Raw genomic sequence first — 19,133 nt, 5'->3', positions numbered from 1 at the left:
TATGCACACTTTCCCATAAATTAGGTGTCCACACAAGTATGGATCCGTTTCTGGGCTTTCTCTTCTGCTTCACTTGCATATTTGCTATTTCTTGTGCCAGCAGCACTCTCTTCTCATCATTACAGCTTTAAAAGCAGGCCTAATGTCCAGTAGGGCAGGTCTTGCCAATTCTTCTTCTTCTTGCAAGGTATCCAGGCTGGTCTTGGCCCTCATTGTTTCTATGAACAATTTAGAATCAGCGTGTCACTTTCTACAGACACACAAAAGATGTTCCTTAGTATTATTATTCATAACATATATCAGTAATAATAATAAAGTAGATTAATTCTTCCTTGACCAGGAAATTCCAAATACATAGAAGTCTCCATTTGAGTTTGGCAGATTTTTCTGGTTCTGCATGCCTGGCCTGACTTCTTGCTAGAGACTGTCATGTCAGGCCCCTTGGCACACTGCATCTAGAAGGAGGTGCCTCCCTAGTGCTGGGAGAGACACACGCAGAGAACACTGTCCCGGGAAAAGCAGGAGGGACTGAGTCCCAGTCAATGCCAGGTCTGAAAAATGACCTGCAAAAATGTCCCATGGTCACATAATTAGCAAGCAGATTTGTGCAACATCTTGTTCTTAGAGGTTCACATGTGTATTAGCAGGTGTTAAGCTCTGAGGTTATCCTCACATTTGCTTAACAATTGTATTTGTTTGCCTATCACCGCTGTAAAAAGTTACCACAAATTTAGTGGCTTAAGGTAAGCCATATATGATCTTACATTGTGGGTCAGAAGTCCACAATGGGTCTCACTGAGCTAAAAATGAAGGTGTTGGCAGGACTGCCTTCCTTCAAGAGGATCCTTTCTGGAGGGGAGAGCCCATTTTCCTTCCTTTCCCAGCTCCTGAGGGCACCCACATTCTGGGGCTCAAGGCCCTGTCTTCCGTCTGCAAAGCCAGCTGTGACTAGTCAAGTCTTTCTCATGATGCCACAGCCCTGGTTCTGTGGTCTCATCTCCTTCTATGACTCTGAGTTGTCTTCTTCCTCCTTCCACGTTTAACGGTGATTACATTTCCGGAGTCTATGGAGTCACAAAGTGTTGGACATGACCTAGTGACTAAATAACAAAAGTGTGATTACAGTGGGCCACAGGGGTAATCAACATAATCGCTGTATTTTAAAGTCAGCTGATTAGTGACCTTAATTCCATCTATAGCCTTTGTTCTCTTTGGTCAGTTATGATAACAGGGATTAAGGCATGGATATCTTTGGGGAGTCTTGTTTTGCCCTCTGCACGATGGAAGCCTTAGCCTGCAAGCCCGCTCACCCCAGCCTGCTGGCACGTATAATGTCGAGCTCTGTGATTTACAGCACACGGCACAGTGGGCGGTCTTTCTCTAGCTCCGCCCTCTTAGGCCTTATCCTCTTCTGCACCGACATCATATGGTAGATCAATTTGTTTATGGCCTTTCTTCTTCCGAAATACAAACTCCACAAAAAAATCAGGGACTGTTTCTGTTTTGTCCACAGTCATATCTCAGCTCCTCAAGCAATGCCTGGCACCTGTAGGTTCCATTATGTATTATTTTTCTCTTTCTTTTTTAGTTTTAAAATTATGAAAATATGATAACACTTTTATGGGAGACTGGGAAAATACAGAACAAAATCACATATAGTTCCACTATATATTACAATTATTTTTTAAGTAGATAAATTGAGATTTTTAGTTGGAGTTTCGAATGGTTGGAAGTCTCTCCAGTAAGACAGCAAGCTTCTCCAGGGCAAATCCTTGTCCAGTTCATCTCTTCTTCCCCAGCGTCCAGAGCTGGCTGGTTCTAAGTCAGAAAATTGTACAATATGGGTGGCAGGTTTACACCAGAGAGTCCCAAACTTTCTTGGTTCATTGTACCCTTGAAGTGAAGTGAAAGTCACTCAGTCGTGCCTGACTCTTTGCGACCCCATGGACTAGACAGTCTGTGAAATTCTCCAGCCCAGGATACTGGAGTGGGGAGCCGTTCCCTTCTCCATTGTACCCTTAGTGTTTTATTTTTCACAGAGCCCTGCATCTGCAAGATATACCCAGTCTTTGTGGCTTATCAAGCTGTTCGCTTCAAATGACTTAATATAATACTACTACTACTAAGTCACTTCAGTCGTGTCCGACTGTGTGAGCCCATAGACGGCAGCCCACCAGGCTCCCCCGTCCTGGAAAAATGAGACATGTTACTTGAAAGAAAAAATATTTATGTTTTTTTAAATTTTAAAAAGTATTTATTTCCTTGGCTGTGCTGGATCTCAGTTGTGGCATCTGGGATCTCGTTCCCTGACCAGGGATTGAACCCAAGCCCCCTGCACTGCCACCAGGAAGGTCCCATCTATTTCATTTTTAAGTAAGCACAATTACTCACTAATAGGCTGTGTGTCCCTGCTGGGAACTACACAGCTTCTTAAACCTTGGAACCAGGTGGGACTCCACCACCCTCATATCCTGTGTTCTGCATTGATGTCCATGTTTGCTGTTTATCACAGCAACTACTCAGTTCACTAAGACAGGATGTAGTTGAATGTAGCTCAATCCAGGGTTGAAACCATCAGCTACCTTGAGCGGGTAGTGGTGAGTAGTTGTACAAGTAGCATCTGACAAATGTCAGATATCACCGGGTTTCCCTCGAAAACTTAAAACATTTTGCTGCACCCCTGTGAGTTCACAGTCGTATCCTGGGGTGCCTTGGCCCACAGTTTGGGAACTGCAGATTTACACTACCCTAATTTACAGAAGGCCTGTGTTCAGAGCAGGATGCCAGAGTTTGATCACCATGGGAGTCACTCCATCCCCTCTCCCTTCGTTCAGTCATCATGTCCCTGGGAAGCCAGGTTAACATCAGAATGCTCTTGGTGGGTGGGCAGTCAGAGCATGGGGTGGACTCTGGACGGCCAGTCTGTCTGGACCCTCGTGAGGCTTGGGATCACGGCTGCCTCCCGCTTCCCTCTCTGCGACCTGGCCTGCCCCCCGCTCCAGCCCCTCTTGCCTGCTTCTGGCTTTAGGAAATGAAGCATGGGAGGAGAGGGGAGGACTGCGAACCCAGGTGTGGTGGCCTTCATTATAGAGGAAGAGACATAGGGGACCCCTATTTAGCATTTTCATCACTCTTTCTAGGTGCCAGACCCTGTTCTCAGAGCTTTACAAATACGAGGTCATTAAGTCCTCCCTGCGGAGTAGGCCTGGTATCATTCCCATTTTACAGATGGGGAAAGCTGAGGCACCAGGAAATGAAACAGACCTTCCCCAGGGCGCCCAGAGCTAGGAAGTGGTGGGGCTGGGATCTGCACCCAGGTGGCCCCTGGTGTCTCCTGAGCTGTCTGAGGGGATGAGAGAAACACGGCTGCAGGCACACTGCGCTGCCTCCTGGCTCCTTTGTTGGGAAGGGAGATGCTGAACCTTTCCTTCTGCTGTGAAATGGGCCCAGGAGACTCCCCCATCGAGGTCACTGAATGGATTACAGGAGATTAAGCTTGTAAAGCAGCAGGCTCAGGGTGGCAGCACAGGAGGGGGCCACTCTCCTTTCTCTGATCTCTGCCTCTCAGGCTCCCCTCCCGTACATACAGCCTGGCAGACAGTAGGGGGCAGCAAAGCGCCACTGAGTAACCTACACCCCCACCCCTCACCCCACCCCGCTGCAGCGACCCCAGGACCTGGAGGTCCTCACCATTCAACACAGGGATGCTGGGTGGATTTTAGTGCTGGACCATCTGTCTTTTTAGGCAGAACGGCTGTGTGTTTTGTTTGGTTTGGTTTTGGGGAGGTGGGGGGGGAGGGTGTGGTTGCTAAACAAGAACAAAATCACAGCCTGGTGGGATGAATCGACAAGAGAGTGAGGAAGCACATTCCAAAGTGCGTTTCTGTAAGATCACAGCCGACCTCACAGGCTCTCAGGGGAACAGCACCCTCTGCAGACCCAGGACTGTGCTCTCTGATGCTGCGTGATCTGAGCTGTTACCCTAAGATATTTCTACAGCAGAAAGAGTGCTTTCTGATGCATGAAGCCATCCCCACTACTGGATCATCCCTTGGAGAACATTCTGGAACCCATTGCTACTAGAGGTTCACTTGGCATATCTCTGAGGAAGAGCTACTTTTTAAAAAATGCACCCAGAGACCATGGATAGCTGTATGTGTACGGCTGAGTCCCTTCACTGTTCACCTGCAACTATCCCAGCATCATTTGTTCATCGGCTGTACCCCAATACGAAATAAAAGGTTTAAAAAAAAGATAAATTAAAGATGTCCCCAGAGATTTCAAACAAGGAGGGGGTGCCTGTTGCACAAAAATGCACGTCATACATCTTTTTTTTTTCCTTGTTTTTGGGATGAGATTCTATGACTTTTCTTTTTTTCATAATTTATTTATTTTTATTTTTTTTACTGTGATTTGTCTTTGTTGCTACACAGACTTTTCTCTAGTGGTGGCAAGTGGGGGCTGGCTGCTCTCTAGTTGCCGCGGATGGGCTTCTCATTGCTATGGCTTCTCTTGATGCAGAGCGTGGTCGCTAAGGCGTGCGGGCTTCAGTAGTTGCGGCATGTGGGCTCAGTAGTCGCTGTTCCCAGGCTCCAGAGCACATGCTCAGTAGTTGTGGCTCCCAGGCTCCAGAGCACATGCTCAGTAGTCGCTGTTCCCAGGCTCCAGAGCACATGCTCAGTAGTCGCTGTTCCCAGGCTCCAGAGCACATGCTCAGTAGCTGTGGCTCCCAGGCTCCAGAGCACAATAGTTGCGGCGCACGGGCTTAGTTGCTCCGCGACATGTGGGATCTTCCGGAATCGGATCGAACCCGTGTCTCCTGCATTGGCAGATGGATTCTTTATTCCTGAGCCACCAGGGAAGCCATGCTATCGGGCTTCTTTGGGAGAGAGTTCTGTCCTGTTAAAATGGAGAGCCACAGTCCAGCATTTCAGAGACCCGAGCCCTGTCCTAGAGGAACCGGATGGAGCGGTCACCTTGGCACGTGGCTCCGCTGCAGTGGCCTCTGCCTGTCGGAGCTACCAGAACGGATGGCTGGCCTGTCTGGGCCCCACAGGACTCCTGTGGGCCCCTGAGCTTGAGGGATGCCCCCCTTTTGTGTCATAAGTTGCAGAAGCACAGGGCACCCAGGGCCTGGAGTCTCCAGCTTCCCGTGACACTGGCCTGTCCACACTCTCCACTGCCCCCACGTTGGGGAGGGGCAATACGCTCTCAACACCAGCTCTGAAGCTCATTGGCTGTTCCTTTCCATTGACACTAAACTCTGGGTCCTTTGACCTATTCAAGATTATAATTTTTATTGTTCACTCTGTGAGGGATAGAGCAGTGATTGTTACATTGATTGTAGGGGTATTTAATTTGCATGAAAAGAAGCATGTTATCATGTGAGGAGGGGGGGGAGGTGGTGGTGCTGGAGATCAGAGCAAATGCCAGGAGCATGGAAGGGGAGTCAGAGGGATGGTTCTGGGCAAGAGAATTGCGTCCCTGTCTTCAAGTCTCTTTCTTTGGGAACGGCCCGAGTAGTCAGTTTACTTCTGACCAGTGGCTCCCCTCTGCCTTCATCTGTGTCCTTCTCAGGACATAACTGGCTTCAGGATTTGCCCTGAAGCGGCAAGTCCTTCATTCTCCCTTGGGTGCCTCTCTTACCTTGGACACCCCCTGTCCATACTCTTGACCCTGTATCTTTCTCAGCATCTCTTCCTGCTTCCCTTTCTTCCATCCACCAAGTAGAGCCAAGATCGCTCTTCTCCCTACCTCAGCCCAGCTGAGGACAATCCTCCTTATTCTAGCCCATCTTTGAAAGATCTCTACATTCTAGACCCTTCCAAAAACACCCCCACCTCTCTCAATTTTCTCTGTTCAGTCATTTCAACCTAAGTTGTGACAAACCAGAGCCAGTGTCGTAATAAAGTAGGTTTGCTGCTCTCTGGATTCCTATAAACAGGAATAGCTGGGAGACCAGGCTCACCAGCTGGGTACAGGAGTGGCTTTCTTGACATACTTGAACTTCTAGATTGCTCCAAATCTAAGAGTAGAATTTCACTGAGGGTGGATTCATTCCTCAGTGGAATTCACAGGATTCCATTCCTGTGATGGAAACCATCCTCTTTCATCCCTTCCTTCATCAAACAGCATTCTTTATAAGTCATCTTTAAGTACTTGCTTTGGGATTCTGGGTTCTGGTCTGAAAGTGAAAAAGACCTGGTTTCCTTTGCCAAGTATGTAGAAATCAGTCAAGCTCCTGTCTAGAGTTTCTTTTTTCTTTGAGTATAGTTGCTTTACAGTGTTGCCTTAGGTTCTGCTATACTGCAAAGCAAATCAGTTATATGTATAGATACATCACCTCTTTAGATTTCCTTCCCATTTAGATCACCACAGAGCACTGAGCAGAGTTCCCTGTGCTACACAGTAGGTTCTTGTTAGTTACTGATTTCATACATAGTATCAGTGGTATGTGCCCTGCTGTGCTAAGTCACTTCAGTGGTGTCCGACTCTGTGTGACTCCATAGACTGTAGCCCCCAGGCTCCTCTGTCCATGGGATTCTCCAGGCAAGAATGCTGGAGTGGGTTGCCGTTTCCTTCTCCACCAATAGTGGATCTGTGTCGATCCCAGTCTCTGAACTCATTCCACCCCACCTGCCCCCTTGGAATCCATATGTTCTGTTTGTTCTCTGTCTGTGTCTCTATTTCTTCTTTGTGAATAAGATCACCTGTAGCATTCTTTAGATTTCACATATATGCATCAATGTATGGTATTTGTTTTCCTCTTTCTGACTTGCTTCATTCTATATGACAGACTCTAGGTCCATCCACATCTCTGCAAAAGGCACCATTCCATTCCTTTTTTATGGCTGAGTAATATTCCCTTGGTTTCTTAAGTTTTGTTTTCTTCTCCCTTCCAAGTCAGTGAGCTCTAGGAAGGCTTGGATTTTGTATTGTTTGTTTCAACACTGAGTCCCCATCCCTAAGAAGGCTGGTTGGTGCAAAGAAGGACCTCAATAAGTATTGATTGAGTGGATAAGTATTTGAGCAGATCCATCTCTGGAGATTTCAGGCTGAGTTAGTCTACTCTGTGAGCAGACCAGAATTAGCCTCCATTGAGCTCAGATTCCCTCTGGTCGAATCCATTTCCTACCCTGTTTTTCATGTGCCCACATAGACCTGTCAGCCTCCAGCCTCCAGGCTGTCTGCTTGGGTTGAATTGACCATGTACTGATTGTCCCCACAGGTAACCAGCTTCCTAAGAAAAAGGCACTTCTTTACTATTCGTTTTATTCCTAGGGCCTTGTGAACTGTCAGTGCTCAAGTTGAAATTTGGTTAAGTAGAGAAACAAATGATGGCTTTTTAGTTTGGGCTCATTGTTTTTTCTGGAATGAACCAAAAGTTTTGTGCAAAATTGCAGATACTGTATCTATTAGATGCATACTTTCTGGCCCACATATCGGGTGGGCCAGAAAGTTTGCTGGGGTTTTCCCACACGCTGTTATAGAAAAACCAGAATGAGGTTTTTGGCAAACCCAGTGCTTAGACACATGCCTGGTACCATCTTCTCAAGTCCCGTGAAAAAGCTTGAGTCCTGAACAGCTGTTACAGCAACAACAGAGAACAATTCCAAAAATACGAGTGGGAGGGGCCCACAAAACTGAAATTAATAAAATGTCTAATTAAATGTGCTCAAAGCATGCCATTATGTCAGCTTCGTTATGTGCTAAATTTAATGCTCATAAACATTTCACTACGTCGGAGAATCATTTGTGGCTTTAACTTTTCTCACTTCATAAGAATTCCTGAGTGTGCACTATAAGGACTGAGACGTCTTTGCCAACTGTAAATTAAGTGAATTACATAAAGCCAAATCAATGTGAGAGCAAAATGATAAAAATCCTTCCCAAAATGTTCATGGCCGAAAAAAAAAATTTCATGATAAACGTGGGTATATTTTATTGGTCTGATGTGACATGGGGTGGAGTCCTCTAAAAATAAGTGTACTGGGAGCCTAGAAATATTTCAGAGCAACCTACAGAAGCTATAGAATTTCTGAGTGATAGTGCTTCAATAGGGTTTCCAAAAATTAGAATAGCAGCTTTCCCCTCTAGGATATTTAGACCAATTCCTCTGATATCATTTGTCTAATCAAACCTCTCATCTGATCAGTGTGAAACAGTTTTCTCGAGCTTTGACAGTTTTGCTCATTGAATGTCTTCTGCTTTTAATCTAATCTTGGTTTCATCTTCTTTCAGGAATCCTGTTCACGATGCTGGTGTTTGGACCAGCCTGTGGATTTATCCTGGGCTCTTTCTGTACCAAAATCTATGTGGATGCAGTCTTCATTGACACAAGTAAGGAATTTATCTCAATTTCTAAGCCCCACCCATAAGCCCTTTCCCCTTCACAAAGGAGCCCCAGCCCTCAGAGTTCTAAAGCCTTCCTATAAGAAGCAACTTTAATGCAACCTCCTCTCTAGCTGGTGGCCCCCTTGAGATTAGAGAAAAGATGGTGAGTGTCAGTTCAGAGGGCCTGGACTCAAGCCTGTGTTCTGCTCATGTCTGCCTAGAGGCTTAATAACCCCCTGGGGTTGATTTCATTCTTCAAATCTGAATTTTCCTCATCTGTAAATTCAGGGTAACAGAACTTATATCTGCGTTCAGGACTGTTGTAAGGTAAGTGAGGGGACGAATGTGGAAATGCCCGGTAAACACACATGGCCACTGAACGTTGCTCCATGAACCCATAAGAGGACCCTGTTTCTTAAACTGGAGCACCTAAGTGCAAGTGTACACATGGGGTCAAGCAGACCGGCTTTGAAAATTGTTTCTGTAAGACACTGTTGTGGCGGGCTTTAAAGAAAACATGTGCTATGTGCTAAGTCGCTTCAGTTGTGTTCGACTCTATGCAACCCCATGGACTATAGCCTGCCAGGCTCCTCTGTCCGTGGGATTCTCCAGTCAAGAACACTGCAGTGGGTTGCTATGCCCTCCTCCAGGGGATCTTCCTGACCCAGGGATCAAACCCATGTCTCTTGCATTTCCTGCATTGGCAGGCAGGTTCTTTACCACTGGCACCACCTGGGAAGCCCTAAAGGAAGCATACCGTGCCTCAAACCTCTGGTCTCGTGTTCTTAATGGGAAGATTAAGCGTGTTTTTTCAGCCTCCTCTGGGCACCCTGATGCCTTTGCACAGCAGTTGCCAAACTTTTTGGCACCAGGGACTGGTTTTGTAGAAGACAGTTTTTCCATGGACCGGCAGTGGGCAGCGGTAGATGGTTTCAGGGCGATTCTGATAAGGAGCGCACAACATCCATCCCTCTCGTGTGCAGTTCACAGTAGGGTTCTCGCTCCAATGAGAGTCTAATTGCCGCCACTGATCTGACAGGAGGTAGAGTTCAGATGGCAACGTGAGCGATGAGGAGCGACTGTGTATACAGGTGGAGCTTTGCTCACTGGCCAGCCACTCACATCTTGTTATGCACCCCAGTTCCTACCAGGCCACTGACCAGTACCAGTCTGTGGCCCTGGATTGAATAGCATGCTGGTCTATACAGACTAGGCTATGCGGTTGTTGTTGCATAGTCGCTAAATTGTGTCTGACTGTTTTGCAACCTCATGAACTGTAACCCACCAGGCTCCTCTGTCCATGGGATTTCACAGGCAACAATACAGGAGTGGGTTGCTGTTTCTTTCTCCAGGGGAATCTTCCCGACCCAGGGATCGAACCCAGATCTCCCACATTGCAGATAGATTCTGAACCACCAGGGAAGCTCCAGGCTATGCAGTGGTAACAGGAAATTCCCAAATCAAGGTGATTTTATGCAACCAAAGTCTGTTTCTCAGCTGTACTGAATATCCAGTGCAGGTTAGTGGTATTTGGGGTGAGTAGGGGATAGGACTGGCCCCTGGTAGTCCCTCCAAGACCCAGGCTCACAGAAGTTTTATCTGACTGCTGCTCTGCCTCAGAAATGACATGCATTGTTTCTGCTCACATTTCAGTGGCCCCAGCAAGCTGCCTGGTGTATTAATCTGTTGCTTTATGGCAGATTACCTCAAAGTTAGTGAATTTAAGCAGGAGTTATTATCTCAGTTTATTTCTCTGGGTCTGGAGCCCAGGAGCAGCTTTGCTCAGTCACTGAGTCGTGTCCGATTCTTTGCGACCCCATGGACTGCAGCATGCCAGGCTTCCCTGTCCTTCACCCTCTCCTGGACTTTGCTCAAACTCATGTCCATCGAGTTGGTGATGCCATCCAACCATCTCGTCCTCTGTCGCCCCCTTCTCCTCCCACCCTCAGTCTGGCTTGTTCTAGCTCAGGGCCTCTCATGAGGCTACAGTCAAGGAGTTGAACTGGTCTCAAATCATGAGAAAGCGGACCTGGAGGGCTCTGCTTCCAAGCAGCCCCAGTGGCTGTTGGCAGCCCTGGGCAGGTGGACTCTGAGGCTGGCTCCCATGGGCCTCTCTGCAGGGCTGACCTCAGCATGGCCTCTGGGGAGCAGACAGCCCAGGATAGGGTGAGAGCCCCTGAGACAAAGCCGCAGTCTTTTGAGAACCTAGCCTCGGGAGTGACACCTTGTTGCTTCTGCTGCGTTTGTGTGTTAGAAGCAAGCCACTTGTTTCTGTCTACACTGGGGAGAAGGAATCCTTCCACAAGGGCATGAATTCCAGAGGTGGGTGTCACTGGAGGCTGTCTTAAGCACTGCCCACCAAACTGTTGCTCAATCGCTCCAGTCGTGTCTGATTCTCTGTGACCCCATGGGCTAGAGCCCGCCAGGCTCCTCTGCCCGTGGGATTCTCTAGGCAAGAATATGGAGCAGGTTGCTATTTCCCTCTCCAGGGGATCTTCCCGACGCTGGGATCGAACCCCCTATGTCTCCTGCGGCTCTCGCGCTGGCAGGCAGATTCTTTACTACTAGCGCTGCCTGGGGCCCCATATGTGGTCACAACTCAACCACACGCCTGCAGAAGGGCGCTGTGTTCCCGTGCAACTTAGCAAGCCGAGAAGCCACGTTCCCTTCCTCTCTGAAAACAGCGTGGGAAGCCATTCCCCTTCTTCTCATCCTGATCTATTCCCAGGATCAATAAGAACTCTCAGTCCCTCGGTTCTCCATTCATCATCTCTCGACAGTGCTAAATTTACTAATTCACCCCAAAGACATTATGTGGTTTTAAATCCAATCAAGTCACTTTGTGATTCACTCCATTAATTCCACTGATATATTTACTGGTAACTAATGATGTTACAAATTTCCAAACGGAGGGGGAGAAAATCAAATGCAGCCTTATTTATTTATTCTTTTAGAACACTGGGTCTGTTCAGGAGGTGATTGAACGCTGCAGTTCTGTAGCTTTGGGTTGGCCCTTTGATCCTATTCCTAGCGAATGGGATGAGGGGGTGACCTGGTCAGAGAAACCACACAGGTGAGAGCCAGCTCCCATCTTGCCTATGGACAAAAAGCCCACTTCTGCCCTGCACCAAAGGCAGGACAGGACAGGAGTCTTGAAGGAAGGGAAGGAAGAGGGAACCTCCCAGAGCATGGGGAAGGCTGCCTGGGATGAGAAGGCAAGTATCCAGGCAGCCAGTTTTGCCCTCAGCGTATCAGCAGGGCCCCCGTGGATCCAGGCTTGTGGAATACCAGCATCCCTGAGCCAGAAAGAACCTCAGACTTCACTCTCTTCCAACTCTTGCATTTTATAGACAAGGAAACTGATTCCTAGAGAGGGGAAGTATGGGCATACTAAGTCACTTCAATCGTGTCCAACTCTTTGTGACCCCTATGGACTGTAGCCTGCCAGGGTCCTCTGTCCATGGGATTCTCCAGGCAGGAATACTGGAGTGGGTTTCCATGCCCTCCTCCAGGGGATCTTCCCGACCCAGGGATCGAACCTGGGTATCCTGCGGCTCCTGCCATGGCAGGTGGATTCTTTACTACTCACACCACCTGGGAAGGGGTGTACCCAATCTGAGAGGTGTATCTATGGAAAACCCAGATCCATGAGCAAGTGGGTGGGTGTTTCCAATTTAAGACCCCACCCCCTTGCTAAAATTCCTCTTGGGAATGAAATAACATCTTTTCCTCAGAGCCTGGAGTGGCCCAGAGGCACACGGGTGGCTGGAGGGGGCACCGCCTGTCCACTCGCATTCCGCTGGGTAGCCGTTCCTTTGCTCAGGCTGGGGTGTCATCCCCACCCATTCTGTGCCACACCTGTCCTCACCCTTCAGGCCCAGGTGAGGCCGTGGCATCCGTGGTCCTCTGCTCACTGGCAGTTTGAAGCCTCCGGTGCCTGAGATGGATGGGCACGTTTCCATTCCGTTTGGGCATCCTGCTGATGGCCGCCTCCCTGCTCATGAGTAACAGCGGACTTCTGATCTGATGAGACTCTAGGGACAAATGGATGCCTGTGAGTCACCCTCTTTGTCTGCCTCCTTTCTGCAGGCTCCAGGAGGGCTGGTGCTGCTCTTTACCAGCAGAGGGCACAGGAATACAATTTATTCTGTTAGGACCCAGTCAGAATTCCACAGTTTGCAGGGTGTTAAGTCTCTTCATTCATGTCTGACTCTGCGACCCCATGGACCGTAGCCCGCCAGACTCCTCTGTCCCTGGGATTCTCCAGGCAATACTGGAGCGGGTTGCTGTGCCCTCCTCCAGGGATCCTCTCTATCTAGGGATCAAACTCGCATCTTTTATGTCTCCTGCATTGGCAGTGGGTTCTTTACCACTAGCGCCACCTGGGAAGCCCCCCAGATTTTAGTTTTTCCCCTCTTGTGCCTGAAACTTGTCACTCTATCTACGAATCAGTGCTGTATTTCAAGGACCAGCTTTTCAGTTCTCTCAGGATGACCCTTCCCTGTCTTCCTCACCGACTAAGACAGAGCACCTCTTTAGGGCTGTGCACCCATCATCAATGCACAGGCCACACACACAGCCATGTGTTTCTGAAATTCCAGCAGAGAGCTGGGCAAGGGACTGGGAAAAGCAGTAGCCTGGGAATTGTGTGAGGTAGGCAAGGCCGGTCCCTGGAAGGCCCTTGTTCTGGGGCAGCTAGAAAAGAGACTGTGGCTTCCACCAGGCAGTCTGGCAGTGGTTGAGGAATTGTTGTTCAGTAGCTCAGTCTTGTCCTACTCTTTGTGACCCCGTGGACTGCAGCTTGCCAGGCTTCCCTGTCCTTCACCGTCTCCCGGAGTTTGCTTAAACTGCCATCCAACCATCTCATCCTGTGTCATCCCCTTCTTCTCTTGCCCTCAATCTTTCCCAGCATCAGGGTCTTTTCCAATGAGTCAGCTTTTCACATCAGTGGTCAAAGTATTGGAGTTTCAGCTTCAACATTAGTCCTTCCAATGAACACCCAGGACTGATCTCCTTTAGGATGGACTGGTTGGATCTCCTTGCAGTCCAAGGGACTCTCAAGAGTCTCCTCCAGCACCACAGTTCAAAAGCATCAATTCTTCGGCACTCGCCTTCTTGATGGTCCGACTCTCACATCTTGTACATGACTACTAGAAAAGCCACAGTTCTGACCTTACAGAAAAGGCGAGACACATGAGGGAGCCCAGTTGGAATCGGTGTGTTGATGAAGCTGGGGGGTGTGGGGGAGGCAGGTAGTTGTCGGGACAGACCAGCTGTGGAGCCGAGGTACACGGTGAGTACCTCCCCTGGGGTTACTCAGACAAAGGGATTCTGCCGTTGCTGCTGCCTGTCGTCTGCATGGGAGTGTATGTGGCTCATTTGACCCTTCTCCTTAAGGACAGACACCTCCTTGCCCAGGCTAGTGGGGAGGGAATGATGGTGCCTGCTGAAGTTCCTTTCTGGAATATGCTTATAGAACTGAGATGAGTGAAGAGCAAGACATAGAAGAAAGAAGGACTTGGTAGCAGAGTGGGATACGAGCATCCCCGACCTGGAGAGAACCTCAGACAATTCTCTTCCAAGTCTTGCCTTTCCTAGAAAAGGAAACTGATGCCTAGAGAGAGGGTAGGATGTGCCCAATCCAAGAGGTGTACGTGTAGAAAAGCCCGACCGCTCTTCTCAGTGGAGGCTTCACGGCCTGATGACAGTGGCAGCCGTGAACTCACTAATATTTGAAGCCATACATCGAGCGCCTCACTGGAACTACGGAGCATTCCCACCAGAGGGTGGGTCCTAATGCCAGCCCGTTAACACCCTGACCCCTGGGCCATGGACCGGTAGTGGTCCTGTTAATACCAGGCCACCCAGCAGGAGGTAAGCTCCATCTGTATTTGTAGCTGTTCCCCATCACTCACATCCCCCAGATCCATGAAAAAATCATCTTATCTGAAACCAGTGCCTGATATCAAAAAGGTTGGAGACCGCTGCATTATCAGATGAGGTGGCCATCTCCTCCTGCAACGATTGTGAGTTCTGAGTTGGAACATGGGGACCAGACCGCCACTCAGATCCCAGCTGGACCCCTTACGGGCTGTGTGATCCTGGGGACATTTGTCCTCATGGGTCTGTGTGTGGATGACATGAGTTAATCGCACAGAGCAGTTGACACAGTGCCTGGGGGTTAGTAAACACAGAGTATAATTAGGTGTCATGAGGAACAGAGAGTAAACTCACTTCCATAGGTACTAGAAGTCAAAGCTCAGGCCAGTCTGACCCCAGTTGGGGAGCTGGCTTCCCTGAAACATCTCCAGGCATTTAACTAGAAGGCTGCCCCCTTTCGTGAACAGAGGCTTTGCTGAGATGACCTGGCTTGGCCAACACGGCCGTACAACATGGCCTCAGGCCCCCCCAAAGCCCTCCTTGCCACAGCTGCACAGCGTCTGCAGCTGCCAAAAGGCAGATTCATCTACTGCTTCATAAAAATGTTGACGAGCAGAGACCCCTGCAACTCTGGCTGCTGCTGCCAGATTCCTTCCTGTTGGACTAATTAGCCCAGCAGCTGGGGTTTGAAACAGTCCATGCTGCCCTCCACCCTCAGCTCCTCCCTGCCTCCTGCTTCTAATTTGGTCTGTAACATAATGATACTTTTGGAATGCTTGAGTCCCATAGCAAAAGTTTTGCAAAATAGGTTAGAAAAATAGGTAAATGGGCTGAAGGGAACAAAAAGAAAAACTGCTCAGAGAGCCATAGTATTGCTTACACATCAATATGGCCCCAGACTAAGTAAATATTCCCAGTTTGCTTTGATCTGTTCTTCTCACGGTCTTGGTATCCCCATGGGTGGCTTGGTTAGTTAGTTAGTTTTCCACTGGTTTAAACTTGTTGTGGGAAGTCCTTTTTTGGAACCTACAATGGTAGCAGGCCTTGGAACTGGCGGGAATTCTCAACAAAGCCCATATGTTGATGTGACCTTCAGCAGAGGGGAAAGCAGCTGCTGAAAACTTGTTCAACTCACCCAACGAAACCACAAAGCCCTCCCAACCTTGGATTCCATGAGTAGAAGAGTCAGAGCAATGAATTGTGTTAGTCAGGAATCCTAACAAGCCTGCTCCCGTGGCTCAGTGGTAAAGAATCTGCCTGCCAGTGTAGGAGACGTGGGTTTGAGCGCCGTCAGGAAGATCCCCTGGAGAAGGAGATGGCAACCCACTGCAGTATTCTTGCCTGGGAAGTCCTATGGACAGAGGAGCCTGGCAGGTTACAGTTTGTGGAATCACAAGAGTCAGACAATACTGAGTGACTAGACAAAAACAATAACCAGCTTGCAGACACCTGTGCAAAGGCAGACCCACCACGCACTGGCCTCACAGTGACCCGGGTGTGGCTCCCCCTGCTCCCCCTGCTCCTTCCCAGCATTTTTTTCCTGGTGCCTGAAATGACCAAGGGGCAGGCAAGTGACTGGAGGGAGCTTAGCCAGGGTATTCACAGAGTCTCCTGGGGATGCCAGGCGTTTGCACAGCCTAGGACCCTGATTCCATCCCCATCCTTTTCAATATCTTTCTTTATCCACAGTTCTAGATTCATTGGCAATTTGATGCATTCTAAGTAAATGAGACAAACTGATGTTCTTCACTTGTATTCTGAGCATCCTCCTGAGAGCAGCCTTCATCAAAAGGCTGAAACTGCAGCCATGTTTAAAATCAAAACACTAATTAGAACCAGATAGAAAGAGAAATAGATTTGCACACCTTGCCCTCTGCTACTGCAGCTAAGTCACTTCAGTCATGTCTGATCTGTGCGACCCCATAGACGGCAGCCCACCAGGCTCACCTGTCCCTAGGATTCTCCAGGCAAGAACACTGGAGTGGGTTACCATTTCCGTCTCCAATGCATGAAAGTGAAAAGTGAAAGTGAAGTTGCTCAGTCGTGTCTGACTCTTAGTGACCCCAAGGACTGCAGTCTACCAGGCTCCTCTGCCCATGGGATTTTCCAGGCAAGAGTACTGGAGGGGGTGCCATTGCCTTCTCTACCTGGACGTAAAAGAATACCTTTGTTATACTAGCCTACCCAGGGCCGCTTTTCTTAAAAGTTAGGAATTTTTATTGCCTAAGACATGGGTTCAATCCCTGGGTGGGGAAGATCCCCTGGAGGAGGGCATGGCAACCCACTCCTGTATTCTTGTCTGGAGAATCCCATGGACAGAGGAGCCTGGTGGGCTACAGTCCATAGGGCCGAAAAGAGCTGGACAAGACTGAAGTGACTTAGCACGCACGTGTGCACACACAAGCCATTTGTACCAGTCAGGGTAGGCTGAGTTATGCTGCAATAACAAACACCCTCAAGATGTCAGTGACTTGGGAATACTAAAGATTTATTTCCTGCTTGTGTTATATGCCCGAATCAGGTCAGCAAGAATATTTTGTTCATTATAGCTTCTTAGGCATCATCTTTGGGAGAACTCCACATGCTTCACGATCAAGCAGGAAAAAAAAGGGCATAGGAGTCATGCACCAGCTTATATATATTGCCACATGGAAGTGACTTGTGTCTCCTCACTCACATTTGACTGGCAAAACTCTGTGGTGATGGCCACGTGTAACACCACAGGAAGGGAGGTGAGATCCTCATTCTCAGAGGAGGAGACCCACATGCAGATGTGGGGTAATGTTACCACACATGCTTTGCCAATCCACATAGAGAACTCTCCTTCAACGTCAGTAATTCTTGTTGTCATTATTCAGTCGCTCAGACATGTCTGACTCTTCGTGACCCCATGGACTGCAGCACACCAGGCTTCCCTATCCCTCACCATCTCCCAGAGCTTAATCAAACTCATGTCCATCAAGTTGGTGATGCCATCCAACCATCTCATCCTCTGCCGCCCCCTTTTCCTCCTGCCTTCTGTCCTTCCCAGCATCAGGGTCTTTTCCAATGAGTCGGCTCTTTGCATCAGGTGACCAAAGTATTGGAGCTTCAACATCAGTCTTTCCAATGGATATTCAGGGTTGATTTCCTTTAGAATTGACTGGTTGGATCTCCTTGCTGTCCAAGGGACTCTCGAGTCTTCTTCAGCACCACAGTTCAAAAGCATCAATTCTTTGGTGCTCAGCCTTTATGGTCCAGCTCTCACATCTGTACATGACTACTGGAGAAAACCACAGTTTTGACTATATGGACCTTTGTTGACAAAGTGGTGTCTCTGCTTTTAGTATGCAATCTAGGTTTGTCATAGCTTTTGTTTCGATAATGCTGAGTTGTGACAATTGCCAGGCCTGAGGGGGTGATAGTCAGCTTCAGTGGCCAAGAGGCGTCTTAAAAATACTATTCAATGTTGAGATAGGTAGAGTAGGAAGTGCCTCAGAAAAATGAAACTGGATCATTAGCAGAGATGTGGGTGGACCTAGAGTCTGTCATACAGAGTGAAATAAGTCAGAAAGAGAAAAATATCATATATTAATGTATAGCCGTGAAATATAGAAAACGGATATGGGTGAACCTATGTTCAGGGCAGGAATGGAGACATACCTGTAGAGAACATCCAATGTGGACGTGGGGTGGGGGGAAGGGGAGGGTGGGACAGATTGAGAGACTAACATTGATATGTATACATATTATGTGTAAAACAGATATACAGTGGGAATCTGCTTTATAGCACAGGGAGCCCAGCTTGATGCTCTGTGATGACCTAGAGGGGTTGGCAGGGATAGAGGGGTGGGAGGAAGCAGATGTATGTATACATATGGCTGATTCACTTCATTGTACAGCAGAAACTAACACATCATTGTAAAGCAATTACACATGCATGCTAAGTCACTTCAGTCTGGTCTGACTTTTTGTGATCCCATGGACTGTAGCCCTCCAGGCTCCTCTATCCATGGGATTCTCCAGGCAAGACTACTGGAGTGGGTTGCCATGCCCTCCTCCAGGGGATCTTCCCAACCCAGGGATCGAACCTAGGTCTCTTATGTCTGCTGCACTGGCAGACAGGTTCTTCACCACTAGCGCCATCTGGCAAGCCCGTAAAGCAACTCTGCTTCAATTTTTACAAATTTGAAAAAGAAAAGATGTGTCTCAGGCTGGTGTCAAGCATTCACTGTCTCCGCAAGAACCCCCAGAACCAGGCTGAAGCTCTGCTCATGAGGCTGGCTGGTCCTGAGGGCAGCCCGCTCCAAGGCTGAGTGGTTTCTTCTCAGCCTGTTATTTCTCTCCCTGCCACCGTCCAGTGGATAATTGAAACAGAGGGGAAAAAATCAATACTTCCCAGAATAGTCAGCCGTGATTTTCCTGGTTCTTCAGATCCCTGCCTTCTGCACACCCGCCCCGCCCGCCCCTTCCAAAGCGGCCGTTGTGCGCTGATCCTGTCACAGGTGGGTCCTAGCCCTGTCTCAGGAACTGCGAGCACATACTGGCTTTCTGCCAGCAGACACAAGCCCACAGGGAGCGAGTCGCCTCACTTTCACACAAACGCCCGCCTCCCCCAGGGCCGCCCCTCTCCCAGGAGTGCTTTCTCACCGTATAGCAGTCACTAACTTCCTATCTAAAATATGACTGTCCACGTGCTTCTGATTTCTTTCTCCCAAACAGCTGCCAGGCTTTCTCTCCCCCTGCTGGCTCACATCTGGCAGCTTTATGGGGCCCAGAGGCAGAGGAGGGAAATACTGTATTTCCCCTTTCCCATCTTTTGTTTTCATTCAGTGCTTGGCAGCAGGTGAAGGAAAACAGTAAGGGATTGGTGTGAACAGTCTTGCTCAGCTCCAGGGTGGTGTGACTTCCTTTTCTATTCTCCTGTTTGCATAAAGATG

At 48.6% G+C, this 19,133-nt stretch overlaps 1 protein-coding gene across 3 annotated transcripts in view; it reads left to right on the top strand.

Annotated features, from left to right (window-relative positions):
- Positions 1-19,133, top strand: part of SLCO3A1 (solute carrier organic anion transporter family member 3A1) — a 370,800-nt gene that overhangs the window by 272,896 nt on the left and 78,771 nt on the right. For all 3 annotated transcript variants that reach the window (XM_055556072.1, XM_055556070.1, XM_055556071.1), the window contains exon 3: positions 8,242-8,340. In XM_055556072.1, the coding sequence (XP_055412047.1) occupies positions 8,242-8,340 (99 nt within the window). The remainder of the gene's footprint in view (positions 1-8,241; positions 8,341-19,133) is intronic.

The sequence above is a fragment of the Bubalus kerabau genome, chromosome 19, assembly GCF_029407905.1.
Source record: "Bubalus kerabau isolate K-KA32 ecotype Philippines breed swamp buffalo chromosome 19, PCC_UOA_SB_1v2, whole genome shotgun sequence".
Classification (NCBI taxonomy): domain Eukaryota; kingdom Metazoa; phylum Chordata; class Mammalia; order Artiodactyla; family Bovidae; genus Bubalus; species Bubalus kerabau.
Note: the sequence above shows the minus strand (reverse complement) of the source record. Positions and strands in the feature narration are given on the sequence as shown.